The sequence below is a fragment of the Balaenoptera physalus genome (genome assembly GCF_965194825.1).
Source record: "Balaenoptera physalus genome assembly, chromosome: 1".
In the NCBI taxonomy this organism is placed as follows: Eukaryota; Metazoa; Chordata; class Mammalia; order Artiodactyla; family Balaenopteridae; genus Balaenoptera; species Balaenoptera physalus.
In genome coordinates, this window is record NC_138882.1 from 100,611,375 (window position 1) to 100,635,049 (window position 23,675).

The 23,675-nt window shown below is 46.5% G+C and overlaps 1 protein-coding gene across 2 annotated transcripts in view; it reads right to left on the reverse strand.

Annotated features, from left to right (window-relative positions):
* Positions 1-1,004: 1,004 nt before the first annotated feature.
* ELAPOR1 (endosome-lysosome associated apoptosis and autophagy regulator 1) overlaps positions 1,005-23,675 on the reverse strand; it is a 71,938-nt gene continuing 49,267 nt past the window's right edge. For both annotated transcript variants that reach the window (XM_082450515.1, XM_082450516.1), the window contains 15 exons: positions 20,057-20,145; positions 16,415-16,592; positions 15,553-15,681; positions 15,052-15,142; positions 13,334-13,439; positions 12,929-13,066; positions 11,880-12,143; positions 10,418-10,591; positions 8,198-8,378; positions 7,798-7,894; positions 7,225-7,326; positions 5,920-6,046; positions 5,664-5,842; positions 4,973-5,138; positions 1,005-3,869 (listed from right to left, as the gene is read on the reverse strand). In XM_082450515.1, the coding sequence (XP_082306641.1) occupies positions 3,801-3,869; positions 4,973-5,138; positions 5,664-5,842; positions 5,920-6,046; positions 7,225-7,326; positions 7,798-7,894; positions 8,198-8,378; positions 10,418-10,591; positions 11,880-12,143; positions 12,929-13,066; positions 13,334-13,439; positions 15,052-15,142; positions 15,553-15,681; positions 16,415-16,592; positions 20,057-20,145 (2,090 nt within the window). In that variant the 3' untranslated portion in view covers positions 1,005-3,800. The remainder of the gene's footprint in view (positions 3,870-4,972; positions 5,139-5,663; positions 5,843-5,919; positions 6,047-7,224; positions 7,327-7,797; positions 7,895-8,197; positions 8,379-10,417; positions 10,592-11,879; positions 12,144-12,928; positions 13,067-13,333; positions 13,440-15,051; positions 15,143-15,552; positions 15,682-16,414; positions 16,593-20,056; positions 20,146-23,675) is intronic.

Consider the following 23,675-nt stretch of genomic DNA (forward strand, 5'->3'; position numbering starts at 1 on the left):
CTTAAAATTCTGACCTCTCCAAATTTCCTTAGGAATTTTCACCATTAGTTTTATCGTTAGATTACAGACATCTTCCTTTAAAATGCTCATGCTACCTGATAAATATAACAAATTAACATAATAGAATGACAGAGCTTATGACTGAGGGTGAGTAAAAAATTCAGTGTGGTTAGAGTATAAGGATGTGCAGTTAGGGTTAGTGTGTATGCCATATTACTAAATCTGTTGGAGATGCAGTTTCCTCACCATTATAGTGGGGCTAGTACCTGCCTCTAGGCCTGTTCTGAGAACCAGGTGAGCAATGTTATGAAAGAACTTAGTCCAGGCTTGACACATAGAAATGCCGAATTAATGTGAGCTTCCTACTTTCCTTCTTAAGAGTTTAGACCTGATCCTATAAGCAGGGGTGATATTTAAAATATTTAACCACCAGTACAACCCAGGTACCACCCAGTCAAAACAAATTTGGGTCACAACTAATCAGCTGAGGGAATTCTTTGTAGGGGATTAAGTGCCCTCAACTAGAGTGAAGGAAAGCACGGAAGCAGGAAAATCCAGCTGCTCTGGGAAATGGTGGGTCCTTGATGTCCTCTAGGGTTTTATCCACAGCTAGTCCATAATAATCCATGTCATACCCAAATAAGCTAATTTTACCTGTCTTTGTAGGCACATTGTTATGTGGCTGGCCTCAGTGCCACCCAAGGGAAAACTGAACTGGAGCGGAATGGAACTGACATTCTAAGTGTTTTATGTGTTCTCTTTTTCGATCCTCACCCAATCTTGGGGGGTAAGGCATCATCAGGTGTGTTTTATTATTGTGGAAACTGAGGCTTTGACTGATGGCTGATTCTTCAACAGGTGGTGAGAGGCTTCTAGATAGGTCCCTATTGCTCCCAAGTATGCTCTTTTCTCTGTCACTCTGGGGTTCCAGAATCCTTCTCTTCAGTTTAAGCTTCAAGGACATTTACCACTTCTCACTCACCCATCCAGCCATCCAACCTATGTTCAAGAAAATCAGCTGAAAGGTATGTTTTTATTTCACAAAAAAGTATGACATGTGATACCCATCCCCTAACAATCTACAAACTCTTGGAATACAGAGTAAAAAGGAAATCCAACCAGTCTTGATGAGACAAAAACTTGATTTCACAAAGCTGAAAAATCCATTACAAAGTCTCTGTTGTATAAATATAGTCAGTCTTATCTTTAATGTAGAGTGAGACAAAAAAAAAAGTTTTGTTGGCATAAGAAATCCCTGCCCTTGAATACACCACAGTCTTCATTTGTACTCCCAGACAAATACAGGTGACACCTACATGATGAGAGTTACATGTGTGTTCTCGGACTCTAAGTAACCAAATGGGATTTAAGTATTTTGTCTCCTGAGCCCACACTCCCTCCCCCAATAGCTTGTGCAAAATGCTATAGCCTTAGTTTGCTAAAAGCTTTTCCCATATAAAATAACATGTGTCTGTTCTAAATTATATTGTGGTAATGGGTGTACAATTCTGTGAGTATACTAAAATTTATTGAATTGTACATTTTAAATGGGTGACTTGTATGGTATTTGGATTACACTTCAATAGAGCTATTAAAAAATATCTAACATGTGTCTAAGTTGCTAGGGGAGCAACAGGTGACCCTGATAGCATAACTCAGGAGTTCCTGGCAGGATGCAGGGAAGATCTGCAGAAGTCGGTACACTAAGGGGTGTAGAAAGGAGATCCTTAAAATATTATGACTAAGTCAATGGAGTTTGAGTTTGCTCTAGGGGCACTCAGATTCATGATGTCAGAATAAAGAAGTCAATGGGGTATGTACTTTTTCTGAGTGATTCTAGAATAGTCTAAGAATCTTCCATGGCCTTTATCACAAAAGAAATTTATTTGGTGGAAAAGCGGTTGCCCGGGGTATTGCTGAGGCTACAGAAAACTTCAGGCTGGAGCTTGGAAGCTGGCTATCTACATACACTGGGAGAAATTCCAGCATAGCCACAGGTTCTGAGAGCCTGAGTCCCACAGGAGGAGGGAGAACTTAGATACCAAAGAAAAGCTTCTAGATTTATTGAACCAAAGGGACTGCCTGTCTTCAGTGATGCTGTTGTTGGCCAGAAGTCACAGCAGGGTTCCAATTCTCACTGACCCTTTTATAAGACCATTGCCAAGGCAGCAGTGGCCAGTCACATCAGCAAACCATCATGTGGCAGACAAACCACTTACAAGTGCCGTCTCCATTCTTTACCTACCATCTGGTCACCAAATGGTCACTTGAGAAAGGAGACAGGCACAAACCATGGGCAACAGGGCCCTTGAACAAGGATGGTCATTCTAGCCTGACAGTGAGGGAAGGAGAATAGCCATTAGTAGAAAGAAAAAGAGAATTTAAACTCTTGCTCTGGTTTTACCATTTCTAGTTACTTAAAGTTCATCAGTTATACTTGTTGTGAAAGTGGAGAAAAGGGGCACAGAGGACATTCACTTTACTCACCTTTCAAAACAGATGCTGCCAGAAGGTGGGGCTGGAAGTCTTTTTAGTTTTTCAGCACACAAAGGAAATGAGAACAGGAAGAAGGGAAGGACAGGGGCATGAAAGTACAAGGGTTCCCAGTTTGGTGAACACCTTGTCCAACTCCCCTAGTGTTTCCTCCTTGAAGACTGATCTGGATCTACTTACTGCTGGGGCATGGGCTACAAGTCCATGCCTTTCTTGGCCAGCCTAGAGGTTGTTTATTCTGTGGCTGAGCAGATGAATTAAGTTTAGAAGCAGACATCATGGCCACCTCAGGTCCATCCCATTGTGGGCTGGCTCTCTAGTAGGGCCCCATTAAAATCTTGACCTCCTTGTGTTCTTTCAAAATATGACACACCTGTTCCCTAATATGGCCCAAGCCTCTAGGAATGGGGCACTCAAGGATGAGGAATTTTCCTCACTGGCAATGTTTGTCATTTCTGGGTAGAAGCAAGGAGAGAATAAAGCTAGAACATCTGGGATTGGGGCTTACCTGGTTCCCTTTAGTGTCACAGGGAGATGGTGGGAGGTAAAAAAAAAAAAAAAGGCAGGGGGTTGGGGGGAGAATAGATCCATCAGGGCTTTTCCCATTTTCTCAATGAACTTTTTCCTTTGGCTCCAGTGAGAATAGTTATAGCTTACTCAAGAAAAGGGAATGAAGTCCCCAGTTTAAAAAACAAAATAAAACCTTCCTTTATTGCCTCTTTGTGCTTATCAAGCCCTTTCTTACCCAGGGCTTACTCATCTGGCCCTCAGCCTATCCACTATACCAGCCTGAGTTGGTTATCCAGGAGAGATGAATCCAGGCAACCGTGAAGATGGTTCATCAGGGGATGCCAGTACCCTCCTCACCCAGCCTCTCTCCTAAAGAGATCATGAGCTGAGGGCATATGATCAGGGAGACTCCCAGCTGCTTGTGCCCTTAAGTAAGAGGACAGGGGAAGGAGTTTCTATACTTAAAAAGAGAGAAATACTTTTGTTCCAGAGCTATAAGAAAGATGAGCAGATGAAGCTATGGCTCCGATGGCTGGTCCATTTTGGGAAACAAGATGCAAGCAAAGGAGTAATATATAAACAAAGTGTGGGTATATTTGGCAAGTTTGAGGCAAGCAGAAAGGAGGGTTTGGGTACTCTATAAAAAAACAAAGATCTGAAATTCAAACTTCTTCTGATAAGGCCACAACGAAGAGATTTCCAGCAGTGGGTGTTGCAGGAAACTGGCACCCACATTGCCACAGGCTTGCAAGGTGATGTGCCCAGGTGAGGAGGCAGGTGAGGTAGGGCAGCGCCCCTCACAGGTCCATGTCTGGGCCTCCTGAGGATGTCTTCAGTGGCACCGAGTCAAATCCATCAGGAGTCCTCTGAAAGAGAGATGGTGACAGGAGCTGGCTGCTGCACGTGGGCAAGTTTGGGGAACAAAGGAGAGAAATGGAAAATAGGTGACAGAAGGAACCCTCATGAAATTCCTGCTTTCAGTGGCTTTGTGGAAACATGGACCTAAGATATCCTCTATTCTTCTTGCTCCTTTCAGCCAGCCAGAGGGTAAGAAATATCTTTAAAACCCCTTGCTCTGCATCTGTGTTGAATTCTAGAAGCTCCAGAAAGACTCAAGCGTTCCAGGATAAATTGTTCTCCCATTGGTTAAAAAAAAAAAAAATTCAAGGTCTAAGGAGGCCAAGGGAGTCACCCTGGAAGATCAGCACAAAGGGAATGAGATTCGGCCAAGTAAATACCTCCCCACCTTCCTTTCCTCGCCATCCCTCCCCACCCCGTTTGGATGAACTGGTTCAGGGCAGCAGTGAGCTGTGGGCACTGGCAGAGTGGGGCTGCAGAGGGCAGCGGCCCTGGAAGAGTTGCTTGAATGTTCTCTGCTTGCCCCAGGCCCAGCGACAGTGTTGTCTGTATTATATTTATGAGCTCCAGACTCACTCACCCACCCACACAGAGTCAGCTCTCCCAGCTCAGAGTTGCTCAGTGGTGAACAGCTTAGACTAAGTTATGACTCAGCCTCCAAAGGACTGGGCCCAGACATCCGTGGGACAGCACCGTCCAAAGGAGAGGAGAGCCGCACTTCTATCGGAAGTTGATCCTAGAGATCACCTCTTCCCCTCCCTCCAAAAAAAAAAAAAAAAAAAAAAGGGCAGGGGGGAGGGGGTCATGAATCTTACAACATGGGTGGTTCAGTACTTCTGGAAGTTAAAAGGCCCAAACAGTCCATCCACTGGAGTGCATGTCGGGAGAGAAGGAGCCTAGTCAATAGCAGCCTTGGGCCCCAGGGGAAAGAGTATTGGTGTGGAAATACAGAAGGCAGAAGCCAGGATTCACAGGGTGGGGGGATAGAATAGTATGGAGGATGGGGAGCAGAGTAGTGGTCCCTGAACAGTGTGGGGTCATTCAGTATCCTAGGACTGGTATCTTCTCCAGCCCTCCAGGCTGACCTCAGTGCACTGGCCAGGCTCCCTACCTTGGAGGTAAATGATCTGATCTTCCCAAAGAGTGACTTCTTGCTGGTAAAGATGAGGTCATCCTCCACATCCTCGCCTTCCATGATGGCACAGCTGTCGGCTGCTGGCAGGTCACAGTCCTTGAGGGTAGCATTCATCACCAGCTTGGAGTATTTGTACTCTAGCCTATGAAACAAGGGGATGGGAAAGACAAGACACCAACATGTGGAATAAAAGGGAAAGAGGGAGAAAGGCTGGGCTGTAAAGAGATATCCCCATACCATGGGTAATGGAACTGAAGCATAGCAAAATGGTGTTGGGCTGGGCATATAGCTAAGGAATCCGACTCCCAAGTCAGGGATCTTTTTCCTCAAGTAGAGGTGTTTCTGTGATCTCAAAGCTTAATAGAAATAATGGAATTGTAAAGTCATTATTTTTATCATTAATAATAACAAATTAAGAATTCTCTTTGCTTTTCCTTTGAGAATCTAACAGCCCTTCACAGACTGCCATGTGATACCATCCCTGTTTAGGAGTCAGGATAACCAAGGCATACACTGGATAAGTGGCTCAACACGTCTCTGGCCAGAGTCACAGGGACTGTGGCCAATGCCAGAGAATAGCCCCATGAATTTATACTCTCAGATATTCTCTTCTCAGCTCAATGATCCAACCCTGGCCATCCCCAAACTGCAATACCCCATCATGTACTTTTGATTCTTTTTCCAAAAGTAACAGGTCAAGACGGTAAGCAGGATGGCAGTGCAGGTGCCTGCAGAGATGCCCACTTTCAGCCAGAAGTCTATCGTTTTGCAGATGGTGACTCTCTGCTCAGGCAGGGAGATGCCACCCGAGCACAGCTTTGGTTCTCGCCACACATAAGTAGTCTTCTATCGGGGAGAAAAACAAGGAACTCAGATATCACATTCCCTTGTCTCCTGGGAAGTCCCTGAGCAGAGACACCTACCTGGATCCCGGCCACGCAGCTGCTGACGATAGCGTGGTAGTCAGCAGCCGAGCAGAGTGGGCAAGCGGCCGCGCTCTCCCACAGGAAGTGGAAGTTACAACCATCACAGGTCCCATCGGAGCATGTGCTAGCAGAGCAGAAAGGAGACGTGAGCGCACACTCGCAGGACTGCTGGGAAGATCTGGCTGGAGTCGTGTCATCTCATAACTTGCCTGATCTGTCCTCTCCTTGCCAAACTGTTAGCTCCATCAGGATCCTTCCAACTAGTCCTTAACCCAGGTTTTGCTCTCCGATTTCCCTGATGATAAGAGGCCTTTCCGGCATTCACCAGGGCTCCCACCCTCTGCCCGTTTGTTTCTGCTGACATCAGATGAGAACTAATGTAAGCTGTCTGAGCTCTAGAATGGCTGCCCAACTAACCCCTCAGAAGCTCCTGTCCAACCCATGGACATGTGACATTTTGCAAAAGTCACATGCAGCTTCCTGCAGAGGGTGGAGGTGGAGGGCAGGGTTCAGGAATGAACTTCAGGTCACTGCTATCTGCAGTGCACTTTACTGTAACGTTTGCAACAAGAATAGTGATCTTACATTTTGACACCACTGCTGGGTCAAAATGTGCTGCTTGGCTCCCCATCTCCCTGATCAGTTGTTGTCTAGGAGCAGCATTTCCCAAACCATCTTCCTCAAGACTGGTACCCCTCAAGATGTTAGTGTTATGTGAAAAAAAGGAAGGTTGGGGGGGGCTGGGAAGGGTACTGTAATCAAATCAGTTCAGGAGCCCTCAATTTAGTGCACTCAGCTATTAAACTCAGAATAGGGTCTTCCAGTTGTAGAGAGATTCCTAGGATTCCCTAAACCTTTACTAATCCTAATGATAATAGGAAGTAACCACATCTGGTGAAGTCCTCAAGTCTCATTATCTCATTTAATTCTCGTAACAGCCCCCTGAGGGAATTTATTACTATCCTCATTTTACAAACAAGGAAGAAGAGGCCTAGAGAAGATAAGAACTGTATCCATAACAGAGCTGGTAAGTGGAGGAGGGGAATCGAATCTGGCTCTCAGTCCCAGCAGTTAGTCACTTTGCTAGGCAGCTGCTCCCATAATGGTCTGGGAGTGTGAGGGTAGTTTGACTCTTCCTTCTGTTCCATTCTTGACATCTAAAGACTGAGGGTTTGGAGCCATGACTGTGTCCCCATGAACCCATTAATGGATCTCACATGGTTGTCTCTATTGCAGTACTCTTTGTTTGGTTCTTGGGACGTTATGAGGCCAAGGGAGGGAGACTTTGTTACATTCCTTTACCTTGGCAGCGACAGACTTCCAGGAGCAGGTTTCAGCAGACTGCATCTGACGCGGATGGTGGTTGATCTCCCAGAACTGCAGGACTGGGTCACATCATTGGACCTGCAGAGAAAGCAGCCCCCATGGGGGAACGAGTCACTCATCTGTGTCATTGGAGAGCCACTAAGTAAAGTCAACATGGAACAGTTCCCTCACTGGGGAAGTCTGGACTTGAGCTGTGGCCTGACACACAGGAGAGTGTTGGGGTCAGGGAGGTCTGGTCAAGGGGAAATGCACTGGTCTAGGAAAGGCTAGCAGATGCACAGCACTGGCGCCTCCCTTAAGCAGGAAGGGTAGTCGGCCACAGGTCATCCAGTATTCCTCCCTGCCACCAGGGGCAGACCTGCCCCAGGAATACCCAAGAAGCTAGGATGGGGAACTCCCAGCCTTTAGTGCTCATTGCTGGGCAGGTCTGCTAGACCTTGGAAGTGGTCTGGCTTGATAAGTAGTAGGTGGCTAGAGAGGGAGGGACACCACAGAAATTGCGGAGGAGTCCTGGGTTTCACTTGCATTAGCCTGGCCTCTCATTTTCACCTATAAAAGAAGATCACGTCCGGTATTCCCAAGGGCTCCGGGTGGAAAAGTTCAGCTGGGGAGGTGATTCCGTCCAGAGTCATATCTGTTGTCACCCCTGCCAAATTAGAGCTCCTAATTAGTCCTCACTAGTAGCATTTAGCTGGCAACCACTTCTGTTCTTTCAATACCTGTCCACATCCCACCTTCCTTCATCTCATCACATCCTTAAGTGGCTCATGAAAGGGTGAACCAAAGGTTTGTCAGCGGCCCCAGGGGCATTTCGTACCCCAGGATGGAATAGGAAACAGAGGTCAGGAGGTTGGGCCCCTCACCTGGGGCCTTTTACCTCAGAGCCTGGTAGGCTCACTCTCTCTTACACAGACACGCTCAGACAGGCGAGAGCAGCTGTGTTACTCACCGATAAGCCGATCTGCGAGGCTAACAGGCTGCGAGGACACTCCGGCCTTGTAGCCTGTCACCTCCGGGGGAATGATGACCGCCTGACACACGTAGGCTGTGATGGATTTGGAGAAACCTGACTCACCCTCAGGAATCCGGAGGTCAGTGACATTGTCAGTGCATACGGACATTTTCTTACCCTGGGCAGGGGGATGTGGGGAGGAAGTGGGAAGGAATGAGTGATCACAGAAGAACTCCCAAAAGGGAACAGGGAACAGTTCTTCCGTGTCTAAAATTTCAACCTTCTAAGAGTGTGTTGCAGTGGAACGATTCATCCCAGTTCTAATTACAAGACAGATTTTAAAAGATAAAGAAGCTAAGAATAAGGCCTAGGTGTCCTAATTTCCGGAACTCTGGCTCAGGGATCCCCAGTCTTTTGTTTCCTTGGAGTCACTTGGGAGCCCTATATGAGCAGGGTTGTGAAGGTGGCAACTGATTTGGAGATCTAATCTACCAGCCCACCAGTTAAGGGCCTTCCTTATCCTAGTCAGTTTTCTAGGCAGATACTGAAATGTGTAACTAATCCCATGAAATTTATCTGGACCTCTGGCCTGCTTCCCATTCCCTTTCTGTGTCTTCCTTGGAGCTGTGATTCTACCATTCTTACTTTGGAAGCACCTTCCAGAGTGTCCTGGGGGTTAAGACAGACCCCATAACCAGCTCTCTCCCTGCCTTGAGGTAGGACATCTTAGGACCTACTGGACCCTATTCCATTAAAAAATATCTATCAACAGAAGAAAGATTGCTTCTCCTCCAGTCTTTAACAACCCATACTGTATAGAATAGAACTCTGGAAGATGGAGGTAATTGAAACTCCTTCCTCGAGATTTTGTAATAGAAGAGATATTGAGATACTGTTCCTTTAAAAATTCTTCAAATTTATGGAATATGAATATATAACATGTTTGCTAATATAAGATCATTTGTTCAATATTTTAAATTTAAGTGGACCAAGCATTTAGAATGTAGGATTTTTAATATGATAAATTTTATTACAAATAGAGCTAAGTTGCTAAATCTGTTATCTCAGTTTATTTTCAAGATTGTAAAAAATAGGTAAAGAACATGAGAACAGAAAGGAACCTTTAGATTAGATAAGAATAAGGGAGCAAAGAAAAGAAAACTCACAGACTCTCCAAATTCCCATCTTCTCTCTCCCAACTCACTGACTGAAACTTTTGCTGCATGGGGCTTGCTTTAATCAGTCTCAATTCCTGAGTTATCACTGTCATTTCTGAGGCTTTAACTTCTTCAAAGACTTCTTAAAAACAAGATCGAGACATCTGTCTCTAATCTTTCACAGATTAGTTTATTTCTTGGCATGTTCCCTCTATAAACACAAATCAACTTTTTTGCGTGCTGCAGAAGATGGGTAGAAGCTGTGTGGAATAAAGGCCTAACCTCCACACACCGTCACAGACTAAATGCTCTAGACGCTTTTTATTTTGCAACATTTGAAATTAACTTTCCAGCCGCTAATTGTGGCTTGTTTGTAATTTAGTCAAGTGCAGTGGTGGTGTGATTACCCTTTACATTTCTGCCTTTGAATTTTGCATCCAAAATATTTGCAGCAGCCTGAAATGCTGATGGTAACATGTACTGTCAGCAAAGATACATGTAGATGAAATAAAGAGTAATTTATTTTATTCAACCTCTAGAAAACGAAAGGCAAGTGTCATGATTACTGAAGACTGCTTTTTTAAGGAAAAAAAATCTTTCTCCTGCATAGTTTTTTTTTTTTAATTGAAATATAGTTGATGTATGTGCATAGTTTTTATATAATCATTCTGAGGGAATAAAGGTCAGGGAGGAGTAAATCTACACCTTATTTTATTTTAAAAAATTAAAAAAACTTTTTTCGGCTGCACCGCATGGCTTGTGGGATTTCAGTTCCCCAACCAGGGATGGAACCCGGGCCCTGGCAGTGAAAGCACGGAGTCCTAACCACTGGACCGCCAGGGAATTCCCTACACCTTATTTTAAACACGTTCATTTTCCTAAATGTTTATAATCCAGATGATTTGATTTTAGAGGAGAAAGTCCTCAGGGAGAAGAATAATCATTTAAAAACCTTTGAATCTCCCCAGTCCTCTGCGATCTGAACCTCCTGTGTCCTCTGGCCTCTGATCCGCTGGCGTCCCCTTTCCGTTCTCACATGGTCAGTGCCTGCACAGCTTACCTGGTTTCCACAGAGACTGAGGGTAAAGTGGTGGAAATATTTCAGCCCTTTGGAAGTGAAGCTTGGCCCTCCAGCCAGAGAGACGGTGTTTTCCAAAGCCAAGAAGTTGTAGTCAAAAGTCCTGGTCGGAGTGCTGATTGAGAAGGTACAGTCATTGTAGCACAGGGAGTGGATCTGAGGGGAAAGGGGTCCGTCAGGCCGGCTGCGCAGGCAGGGCCTTGAGGAGGCCCCACGGAGAGTGGCAGTCATTCTCCCCAGCCTGGTCCAGCCCACGCAGGGTGAGAGAAGAGGAAGTATGGATTAGGGGTGGGCATTAAAAGATGCGAAACAGGGGCTAGTGTGGTTTATGTACGTCTTGCCCTTCAATTATTAGCACATATATGATGTACAAACCCAAACCTCTTATTTTTCAGTAGGTAGTTGGGTCAGATTCTGTAGCCTCGTTCCTATGCCCAGATTATAAAACTCTCTCAAGACACGAGATAGCCCTTCTTACTTTCAAGCAAAAGACAACAAGGTGCTAACTGGAAGAAGGGTGTCCAAGATGGCAGAAGAGAAGCTACAAGCCTGGTCCCCCTCCCCGCATTTAAACCTCACTGAACCCCAGATTACTTTTTCCCAGGCTCTCTGTAGGAAACTGAGCCATAAACCCCTTTCTTGCTCATTTTAAGGTCCCCAGGCAGCAGCGGCCTTACACAACTGTCAATCCCTCCCATAGCAGCAGAGGGAGCCCTGGGGGAGGAATTTTGTGGCAAAAGTCCAGGGTGCCCGGAAGAGGTTGCCAGGGGCCTGCAGAATTGATGCACTTACTGCACAGCTAAACTGAGCAGCATCTGCAGACTGTGTAAACAATGTCTTACAAATGTGTGTCCATGTGGTTGTGATTAGTAAAATTCAAGTTCACTTAAAAGCATTAATGAATAACTAAGAGCTTTTGGTCATAGTATTTTCTTAGATTCAGGAAGTGCATGGGGGAAACAGCACTGCTGCTCCACTTTAGAAGAAACCCCTGGGAAAGGAGACAGCAATATGCCAGTTAACCATATGTCCCAGCAAAGGTGGGTTACCCTCCCCACAAAGAGGAGGCAAATTCCCATGATAACAGGCTGGACTGAAGTAGGCTGAATTTGAGCCACAAGTCCCACTACTCCTTCCCTTCAGGTGTCTGCACAGATGTCAAATAACCCTCTGGACCAGATGGTCACAGATCTCCCTTACCCATCCCCTGAAGATGAGACTCGCTCATGACTGAGGCCCAGACCCTGAAAACCAACCACTACAGCTAAGAGCTCTCCATCTATGGTCATAGCCTGGCTGGGTATCCTCTAGGATGCCAACCTGGGAGTATACTAGGGGGAGTCCTTGGGTGTCAGCCCCTCAAGAACCCCACCCAGGACCCGGCACCCTCTGAGGTGGCCCATTCAGAGGGCCAAGGTTAGGATGCACGGCCAACTGCTGGCACCTTGTTGCTCTTGGTTCCTGGACCGCAGGTCATGCAGGCCTGGGCGCCATAAGGCTGGTGGGCTTTCAGGACTGTGTTAGGGGGGCAGGAGCGGCAGGTTCCTGAATCCCGATCGATATAGTAGCCAGCAGGACAAGAGGTGCAGGAGGAGCCTATGTCAGAGGCTTCCAGGGCACAAGGACGGCAGTAGGAAGCCACGCCATCCACGACATTGGTGACATTGATGGAGTAGATCTTGGCGACGTCATTGGTGTACTTTCTTCCCTGGAAACAGAGACAAGAGGAGAGTGGGCCAAGTCCTGAGCAGTAGCAATTGAGTGCTCTGGAAATAGTATGAGTATGACTTAATATTTTTTATCCCGTGATACTTGAGAAAAATCTTTAGAAACATCCTATTCTTTTTACTCACTTAACAGTAGCTCTTTATGTACATTTTGTGTCATTTTAAAATAAGACTGAACAATTTAAATGACATATAAAAATATTAAGTACCGTGGGGAAATATGCGGTAGATGCTCATATTTTTTAAAAAAGCAGTTTTTTTCCTTATAAAAGAAAAAAGAGTATTTGTAGAGAAATAAAGACTGTATAGGAGGTACTTCATATGTTAACTGGGTTATCTCTGGGTAGTAGGATTATGGGGGATTTTATTCTTTTTGCTTACTTCTATCTTTTAAGTTTTCTTGCAATGAACCTACATTATTTTGAGTTAAGAAAATACAACAAAACCGGAGTTATTATTATTAAAAACAAGAGCAGGACTGAACAGGGTATACCAGGTCAGGAACCACACGTATCCTCAGGGTAGGTCTGCTGAGGAGGGACAGGTCATTTTAGGAGTTTACAGTGTCATTTTCCCCTGGAAGTCATTTGGACAAGGCTAGGTGCTCCTCAGGGGCTGGAATAGGCGTTCTTTGCTTGACTCCGTAGGAGTCTTCTAATCCCTGGATTCTGAAGCTCAACCTCATACTTAAGCTAATGCAGGACTCCTTCCAGGTTCAGAGGTCTCTTCTGGGCGCTGAGCATCTGAGTAAGGTCAGTAAGCTTACTGTCTCATGAAAAGTGGTTCTCTGGAAGGCCCAGGTGAAGCTCATGGTAGCGTTCTCCTCAATGATGTAGGTATAGGACTGTTTGCCTTTGGAACCTCTCCACGTCTCCACGGGACTGTTGGTCCTAGAATTCATACCCTGAACCCAAGACAGAGAAGTGAAGAAGGCATGATGGCTGGGTGGCTGGTGGGGAGAGGATGCCCATACCGCTGCCATCCTGGGGGCCATCACAGTGGGTTAGACCCATATTAAACGGTGCAGTCCCTGACAGACAGTCAGGCCCTTCCTCTGCGAAATCACCGTAAGCAAGGGTGTCAGTTATGTTGATACCCCGACAGGGCAGAGGGGCCAATCCTCCCAATAGTCCCTGGAAGCCCCAAAGCAGGCAAAGAAAGGAAAACGTACCACCATGAAGTAGAGCTCGCAGTTCACAGAACAGATGGTCTCAAAGACAAACGTGATCCTGGCCACCTCTTTATTCTCTGTGTCTGCCATCACTGACTGTGGAGGTCTGTGGGGCAGAAATCAAAAGTCGGTTCCAGAGACAGACAGTGCTAATTGAAGAACCCAGATGGCAGCAAAGGGTCTGCTGGGGGACAGGATTAAGTTCTGAGTATGTTGGAAAGAGCATGGACTAAGTCCAATTCTGCCACCCTAGCTGTGTGAACTTGACCTAGACAAACTGTAGTTTCCTCATCTGTAAAACGGAGGTAATAATCTTTCTTATTTACCTCCCATCATTGTGGTAAGATCCGAAGGCATAACAGATGTGGAAGTGCTTTGTAAAATGCTGTATAGCCTCACAAGCAGAGTGTGGTCTCCAGACCCACTGAATCAGAATCTGTGCATTAACATGATTCCCAGGTGATTCATATGCATGTTAAAGTTTGAGAAGCATCACTATCATAAGATGTCAATTGTCTGCATTCGCTCAGCAGCTCTCTCCCAGGGATAGTGGGGGTTTTGCCTGGATCGAATTAGCAGGTACTTCAACTTGTTTCTTTAACAGGGTTCTCAGGCTGGTCCTTCTTTGGAGAAAGAGACAGCCATGCCCGATGGGTGGGGATGGCGGGGGCGATGAGTGGGGTGAGGAAGTGCTTTACTGCTATAATCATATTTGCAAATTGAAAAGTACTTTGGGGAGTGTTACCTCCCAAAAGTCTAAATAGTTTGCTCACCTCATAAACATGGGATATAGCTGTTCGGCTCTGAGTAATGTAAATTAAGGGAAGGGAAACCTTTTGAGCAACCGCTGTGGCTGAGCACTGTGCCAGGGATGGAAAGGAGGGAGCTTGAAGGAGGGAATGGAGAAGCCAAATTTGCAACCGGGACGCCGATTCAGTGGTTCCCCCTGACCTCTAAAGCACATATAGGCAGAAGAGTTCACTTTGGCTTTGGAAATCCATTTATGGCTTTTCTTTTGGCTTTGGCCATTTGCTTGAATTCTGAGGACCTCCAGTTCCCAGCTCCTCCCTACACAGTGGTGCTAACCGATGGGCTAGAAGAATCATCTCCATCTGAGTTAGTCCAAAATCACAGACTGTCAATCCCTCTTGTTTTACAGACAAGGAGCCTAAAGCCTATAGGGGCACAATGGCTTTCCCAAGTTCACCTAGCCGGTAGGTGGCAAAACTCAAGTGCCCTATCTTCCAGTCCCGTGTTCTTTGCACCGTACCACCCTGCCTGTATTTTTTTAATGGCAAACAAATTGCTTATTATCCTAGGTCTTCTTGGGATATGGGGATAAATATAATAAGAACAATCCCTCCCAATCTTCTTGCCCCAAATAAAGATGAACTGTCTATGGGCACTTCTGGCCCTATTTTTTACAGGTTTTTAAAATCTTATCTGATGCTGTGAGGAGGAGGAATTCAAGTAGCATGTGGCCAAATGATGGGAGAAGCTAGACGGGATGAGAGAGCAGTAGGTAATCAGCATGGGCAGCAACTAAGAATGAGTGTTAGCATTCAGGTTAACTTTATCAGACCATAACCATGATCTCCTCTGTTCTGAACTGACACTTCCACCAGCCAGAAGCCCTCTCCTCTAAACATTCCAAGCTATGTGGGATTTGGATGTGGCCAAGGGTGGTGTGGGCTTCCCTTTAGCTTTGTACTCCTCACCTAAATCCTGGCACAACCAGAGTGAGAATCATGAAGTCATTGTCTGAGGCTCCAACAGCTGTATAAATGTGATCACCAGCCACCTCCCAGCCTGGAAAAGGAGAGGGAAGAGTTAATGCCCAGTGGTCTTGGGTGCAGGGCAAATGTGCACCCAGATGACACTCTGGAAGAGAGATAACACCATCCTTTGAGGCGTTCAGAATCACCGCCAAACAAACCATGTTACTTGTCTGGCTACTTTGGTCAAAGTCTCTGAAACTCTCAGAGCACACGGACTTTGGAGTGTGTACACATTGTTTCTAGTTCTGTTTCTGTCTCTAAAACAGAGGCTTGGCAGAATATATATTATATGTCCATGGGCAGTGGAGCATGCAAGGGATTGCATGGCATGATTAGCTCATTTTTCTCCAGACATCCCTACTATGAAGAAACATCAGGTGGGAAGAGCCCCTGTGGCAGTGCAGCGAGCTGAAAGCTCACAGTCAGGAGGGAGGCAGTTACCTGTCATGCCCTTGTACTCAAAGTTGATCCCACTGAGGACGGTCGTTTCCATGTTCGTGGGCAGCGTGTTCCACCATTTGTATTCGAATCCCACGGCAGGTTCGGTCCCCGCTGGGCAGTGGCTACAATCTGGGGAAGCCGTAAGATCCACGCATTCAGCAGGAAGGCCACAGCCACCCTTACTGGAGCTGCTGTCACACAGACAAGTGGCAACAGGGGTGGGCAGCCCAACAAGAGTGGTGCTGAGCACCGTTGCACAATGACATCAAGCTGACTCGAAAGCATTCTGACAATGTATTTAACAAACTCAGGGTGTAAACACTGACCCTTCATTCTCATATTCCAATTAGGCTACTGGCCTGTCAAATTATTCATTTTAAAGCCTAAACATATCCTCTGGCCTGATATATATCGTTAATATTATTTGTCACATTGTTATCCTCAAATGCCTTCACATTAATAGGTATACAAATCCCCCCAGCTCCTTTTTTGCAGAGTGGCTTACAAATTCTGGTTGTGTCAGTGTGGCCATCCCAGCTCCCTAAACCTTCTACGTAGCGTCCCCGCCACATGCTGGAAGCCTCTGATGTGAGGATTGGGTCCCTTCAGGCCTGAGTCCCATTCTAAGTTGGAATGAGGAGGAAGGCCGGCAGTTCTCAAGTATGACTTGGACCTACAGACAGGGCCCACCCTGACCTCTCTTCTCCTGAACATAGCCCTCAGAGGTGGCCTGGCCCTCCCTGCCTCCCTTGGAAGGACAGAGCCTGCGTTCAGCTGACACTGGGAGTGCCCACATGGCCCACCCATGTGGGTGGTGTGGGAATGGACGCAAGGCAGGGATTGGGGCGGGGGGAGGGGTTACCGGAGCCATTGGAATAAGAGCCATAAGGGCAGGGCTCGCAGGTGCTGCTGTTGGTCTTGAAGAAACCAGGGTTGCAGGGTGGGCAGCGGGTCTTCATGCCAGAGGCAGGCAGCTTCACTGCCCCCTCCAGATCCTCACTGCAGATTTTCGGCTGGGCCCATTTGTACATGAGCTGTGTCTGCAGAAACAAAGCATGACTCAGCCTGCCTGTGTGGGATTAGCACATCTTCAGGAATTTACCTTGAGAGTGGGGGGATTCTGGGCTCCAATGAAAGCTCCACCACGGTGGGGCACTTTGTTTTGGTCACCGATATATCCCAGTCCCGTCGCCTAGTGCCTGGCACATGGTCGTGCTCAATAAATATCTGCTGAATGAATGTTGACTGGATGAAGAGGGATAGACCTAATGAGGGCTCGTGTGTCGGATGGAATGGGGGGACCAGTTGCCTCCAGAGAAAGCTCTGATTCCAGTGTAGAATCTTATTACTACCAATGTCACAGGAAAAGCAGCTGGTGAAAATCCCAGAACACAAAAAGGCATGGAGTAGAGGTGGCTTATGTAACCCCTGGGGGGAAGAGAGGATGGCTGAGGTGTCCCAATTTGTCTTCCAAGTGTTGTCTTTGCTTTTTCACTTATTCAGTAGGCATCTATAGCAAGTCTAATACATCTATGTGACTCAGAGATGAATGACGTGGCCCCTGCCCTCAAGGAGCTCACCGTCTAGCAAGGGCACCAAGCACATAATAACAGTCCCCATGGGGGTATGGACTCTACGTTCTCTGGGACATCCAGGCAAGAGGAACGATGTTGGTTAAAGAACTCAAACTTCCAGTTATAAGATCAGTAAGTTCTGGGTATCTAAGGTACAGGTGATTAGAGTTAATAATACTGTATTATATACTTGAGAGCTGCTAAGAGAGTAGATATTAAGCATTCTCACCACAGAAAAGAAATGGTAATTATGTGACCTGATGGAGCTGTTAGCTAGCTCTATGGTGGTCATCATCTTGCAGTATGTAAGTGTATAAAATCAATACATTGCACACCTTAAACTTACACAATGTTATGTGTCAGTTATATCTCAAAAAAACCAGGGGAAAAAGGCAAGAGGAACGGTCAGCCACCAAGTCAGTGGACAAGAGAGCATTGTATCTGTCACTTACTAGGGTCGTCCCTAGTCTTTTGATGGAGAAATTGGATAGAGAAGAGGAGATGAATTACAGGAGGTCTCGGTGAATCAGGGGTGAGGTTGGGCAGTATCAAGCTTCCCGTGTGGCCCTCGGGCAAGTCAGAAACAGAAGGATTGCATTGAGGTGATGATGCAAATGCTCTGTGTAGCATACCATACATGTGAAAAGGTGGGTGAATAAAGCATCGGTCCATTTTATTAAGGATAAGAAATGACAGGGTCTTAAAAGGGTCCCATGCTGCCTTCATTGAAGGTGAGCCCTGAGACAGACAACTCTTCTCCCCTCCCAGCTCAGCCTTTCTCCCTGTGAAGAGCAGCCAGTGACCAGAGACCTGGACTAATGCTCTAACCTTATCTCACCTGGCTTGTCTCCTTGAGTCTCATAGAGAGAAAGGTCTGGGGAGCTGGTAGACTGATTGAGGCCATCTCTTGGAGCAGCACACACAGCAGCCCCAGTGGATCAGCCATCCTGGTCCCTGAGAAAGCCCTGAGGCAACAGCAAAGGCCATAAAGGCAATAATAGGAGTCCCTTGATTTTAAAATACAGCTTAGAAAACAGAATCCCGAGCAGAACCAGTGTGGGCCTGAGGGCTGAGACTTCTGTAAAGCACTCCTGGTGACTGCATATTCCTGTGCACTCCTTACCATGAATACTCCAGGGCTCCTCCCTGAGCTGTGCTTTGGCGGGGCTGCAAGGTGGGAGCACCGACTCTGGCCCCACTCAGCATCTAAAGACCCTCAAGGTGATCAGGGGAGGGCAGACACCCAGGCTTGCAGGCATCAGAGCACACTACGGATCTAGAATGCCTTGGTCTAAGCCGGGAGGGGAAAGAGTGGGGCAGAAGGAAGCAAAGACAGCCACAATCGGCCACATGTTATGCCCTGGAGGGAGAAGAGGAGCCGGATTGTCCTCATTTAATTAGTGGGTCAACTGAGGCCAAGAAAATGACAATGATTTTTACAAGGTCATGCAGAACACCAGGCACTATAGAACTGGGTCTAAGGTGCAACTGACAAGATGTATCATTTCGCCTGGCTGCTAGGGAAGGGGATTTTGTTCCAAACATGAGGGTGGGGTGGGGCATTGCGGGGTGGGGGCAGTAAGAGATGACTATAGAAACAATCACCGTAAAGGACTGGACTTTATCCCTCGCTTAATTAGCAAAAAGAGGATTCGGCCAGCCAGCCAGCCAGGAAACATTTCTACATCCTAATAGCCAAGCATATGCTTAGTGCTGAATGGTGCAGAGTTCCCCACTCCTATTTCTTGAGAGGCTCTGATTTAGGGATATAGGCAGTCCATTCAGAATGTCTAATCTGAGACAGATCCCTCCACTTGTGCCCTTGAGCCATCCCTGCTCATTTCCTGTTGTTCCTCGAAGTCATCAGGCACACACCTGCCCCCTCTACACCTGCTGCGTGCCCCCTGCCTGGAGAGCTCCCCTTCACCTCACTCAGGTCTCTGCTCAAATGTCACCTCCTCAGAGAGGTCATCCTTACCCTCTCTAAAATAGCTCTGTCATTCTTTATCTCCCAATCCTGTGTTATGTTTTTCTTCCTACCACTTACTACCATCTGATGTATTATTATACACCCATTTGTTGTCTGTCTGTTGTCTTTCCCTCCACTTGCTCCCCAACAAGAATTAAGCTCCACGAGAGTAGACGTTCCCTTGGTTTTGTGAGCTGCTTCACACCTAGCGCCCAGCACAGTGGCTGGTTGTACATGTGAACAAATGGCCTCCTCTGAAACACCTTCCCTGCCCACCACCCCCCATCCTGGTCACTCCTCTTCTGGGCTCCCCCAGTGCCCTGCACACCGTCAGGCCCATCTTCCTTGTCCCTGTCCTCCCCCACAGGACAGGGAGCCTCTGAGGGCAGGAGCCCGTCCTGCTCGTCTCTGATTCCCCAGCTGGAGCACAGTGCCAGGCACAACAGCTGATTAACTCAAAAAATGCCTGTTGACTCAATGGCAGAGCAGACTACAAAGGAATGTCTTTCTGAGGCAGAAAGCCTGGGGGGAAAGAGGGAGCCAGCAGAGATGGAACAAGTCAGGCCATTCTCCAGTGAGCCAGGAAGTAGGAATCATCCCCTTTGCCAGCCCACAAGAGCAGCGCCGAGGGGACAAGTCTGATGAGTTCCGTGAAGAAATAAGTATGCGTGGACAGGCAGCCATTGCCCAGGGGGTGAAGCAAATGGAAGAAACCAAGGAAAAGAAAATGAAGGTGTTTTTTGAAACAGAGCATATGTGAATAAGCAGCGGAACAAATGTGGCAAAACAGCTTCTGACCTGAAAATAAATGAGGTCATCTCGTTTTGCTTCCCCACTGGCCCCAGGGTCACTGCAGAGGTCGGTGGGGTTTTCTTGGGTGCCAGTTTCACTGGCCGCTGGAGGTCTGAACCTGGCAAAGCCCAAGGAGCAGGCAAAGGGGGTCCATGACCGTGCTACCCACCTCTCCACTGGCATCACAGGCCGTGTGAGTGTAGAAGTAATCTTTGTCTGTGCAGGCTGGCCGCACTCTGCAGGTGGAGGATCCTTTTTCTAAATGGCAGACGCAAGGACAAAGATATGAAGTTAAAAAAGCAGAGCTCTTGACCACTTGTTCACGATGCTATAATGCCCAAGACCTCGGGGTGAGGCACAACACAGACATTGCAGAAAGTAGACAATCCTGCACACCCACCTTCCCTTTGCCTGAGCGGCATCATTTTCAGTCCCTAAAGCCCTGCTCAGATACACCCTTTGCGCCTCTCCCTGGTGCTGATGAGAAACCACTGGGCCTGCCCTGTGGAGCAGGGCATGGAGAGGTGGACTGGCCAAAGGACCAGCAAGGAGGGAGGTAGCCAGAAGGAGCATCTTGCAGGTTTACCACCAATTCCCTGGAACTCGCCATCTTCCAGGTGCCTCAGAACCCTGACTGTGCAGGTGGTTTTTCTACTCCTGAAGGGTTGAAGCAAAACACAGGAAAGCTTAGGACAGTGCTTCATCCTCTTACTCCAATTCTGTCTCTGAATTGTCTCTTAATATATGTCTAGAATGAAGGCCTTCCACCTCTGTATTTCCCCTTCTCCATGCAAAGATCCTATGCAAATAAGGCGACGATTTAATCCAACTCTTTCCACTTTCCCCACCCCCAGGCCTCACAGCACTGTCTCTAAGCCTTGACCTGAACTTAATGAAAAATGTTATTATCATTTTATTTACTTTACTCTCTGTATGTTCTTTTTTTATTATTATTTATTTATTTAGGCTGCGCCAGGTCTTAGTTGCGGCACGTTTAGTTGCAGCATGCGGGCTTCTTAGTTGCGGAATGCAAACTCGTAGTTGTGACATGAGAACTCGTAGTTGCGGCATGCACGTGGGATCTAGTTCCCCCACCAGGGATCGGACCCAGGCCCCCTGCATTGGGAGTGTGGAGTCTTATCCACTGCGCCACCAAGAAAGTCCCTCTGTATATTCTTCTTATATCTAGGTTAGTTCTGCTTTAACCCTATGAACCCCTGGATAGCAAGAACTATTTCAATGAATCCCTCTTTAAAGCAATGGATTTCACCTTTTTTGAATTACAAACCGTTTCGAGAATTTGAAAAAAAGACCTGTTTCCTGTATCCTGAAAAATATACATACTTCATGCAAATAATTTTTTTTAATTTCCAGGAGATTTACTTTCTCCAGAATAAAAACCACTGCTTTACAGAGTGCCAGTACAACACTGCTTACTACTACTGTCACCACTATTTCTAATATGACTACTGTGTTACCTGCAGGTAAGCAGGTGATAATGGTGAGACCTCTTCTCTCTCTCTATTACCTGACAGGCAGTTTGGTAGAATGGAATGAGATTTTTAAGTCAGACAGATCTGGGTTTGGATCCTGCTTAATCATTTAGTAGCTGTGTCACTTTCGGCAAGTTACTTAACCTCTCTGAGCCTTTGTGCTCTCACCTGTAGAGCAGGAATAATAATATCTACTTACTGGAGCCAGCACATACCTGACACATTGTAAGTAAGAATTTGCTAAGTGCTGGTAACTATTATCGCCTGGGTTTGTGGGAATTATTTTTATTTGGTAACTATCATGGGATTTTTAGTAAGGATTAAAAGTCTCCTTTCTCTTCCAGTTAAGGCTTATTTCTCAACTGGTCTCTTCTTCTTCCCAAGGCACCAAATGAGTTGCTAGATCGGAGAATCTCCTAGTTACCGCCTTGTTGGCCTGCACTGGGGAGTTCCCTCAATCACACATTTCCATGCCTCTTCTGTCCCCATCTTAATTAGCCTGGGCAAGAGGGAACTACTGGCTGAGAAACAGCTGGGGTCTTCTCAGCTCATTTACTTGGTTAACAGACAAAGGCCTATTTCAACATAGAGGGATCCAGGGACTCCTGGTTTTGACAGACTTGGCCAGGAGAAATTTGGGGGGAGATGCTGAAAATAAGCCAGTTCCCAGGCCCTTGCATATTAGATGTAGCAAATTGCAAGTTACGTGTTAGAAAGTGCATTCCACACAAGGACCTTTCTCTGCTTGTCAAATATTTGTTCAACCTGACACCCCAGCTCTGGGTTTCAGCAAAAAGGGTCCAGCTGTTTACACAATGACAACTTCTAAACTGGTTTCAATAAATGATTAACGCAAATGCTGAGCCAGACCTCACTTTCCCAGCTCAGGTTTCATCAAGGTGTTGAAGCTGGAGACTAGTCATGTTTGAAGGATTGGCCTAGATATTTGTTGAGAAAATGAAAAGTGATTCCTGTAGGACTGGTCCTGGGTAAAACTGTATGAAGATAAAGTTTATCTTGGGGGCTCCACCTGCTCTTTCTGCACCTTCCTCCTCCTTTCCGTATCTTCCCCCTGCCTCCGGAAATACAGCCTTCTCGTTTTGATCCTTTTTATCCAAGGAAAACATTTCCCCTGAAGATTTAAGTACCTAATGAACCCAATGCCCAGCTCCAACACCACCACAGACTCTGGGGAAATCCCTTAACCTCTCTGAGCTTCTCCTAATTCATTTGTAAATGGGGAAATCACCCCTGCACTATGCTATGAGTTATGAGAAAATGTTTTGTGAACTGTAAAGTACTGTACAAGTGACTTATTATTGTTACCTATGCCCAGAGTGGTTTTACACCACAAGAAGACTGCTGGGACAGGCCTTAATGTAAATGAATAAATAAAATTAGTGCTTACTACATGCCAGACACTGTTCTAAATCTTTACCTGTTTTAATCAGTGCACACAATGGTGCTATGAGGTAGATACAATTATTGTCATTCCCATTCTAGAAATGAGAAAACTGAGGCACAGACAAGTGACTTGCCCAAGATGGCGCAGCTAGGAAGTGGTGGAGCAAGTATTTGAACCACAGTGATTTTGTTCTGGAGTCCATGCCCTTAAACCCTGTGCTGTTCTATTAGGAAATGAATCCCTAATATTAAACATAACACAAAGGAATAAATCCTAATGATCAAATTTAATCTCTCAGTGAGAAAGATGCTTTCAGTCAAGCCTTTGTCCCTGACATCCACATGCGCATCAGTTCCTCGTTAGTCTAGGTCCTGGATATGGGCAATGGCACCTGAGGCAAAATCTTCTGACTGTAGCTTCTGCCTCCAGCTCTTCCTTTCCTCATCCATTTTCCAAATGGCAACCAGAATGGTCTTTCAAAGGCACAAGCCAGATCATGTCATTCTCAGTTTTAAATTCTTTAATGGCTTCAAACGCTGATAGGATCAAATCCCAATTCTGTAGCAATGGCACAGAAGGGTTTAACCGTAACCTGTTCCCTGCCCACCTCCTAGCCTTGGATGCTAATTCTCTCTAAGTAAGCTCCAGCAGTTCTGAGTTACTCCTGGATCCCTGAGCCTTCTGGCCTTGGCTCACACTTCTTCCAGAATATTCTGTCCCCATCAAATCACCAACTCATCTTTCAAGATAGCTTATCTTTCAAGACCACAGCTAGTGCAGCCTTTCCTCCCTCCCCAGAGAGGACTGACCACTTCCCTCTTTCGCTTCCACCGCACATTACACTCAGTACTCCTATCCTAGCACCTCCTGTACCGTGGAGTTATTACACT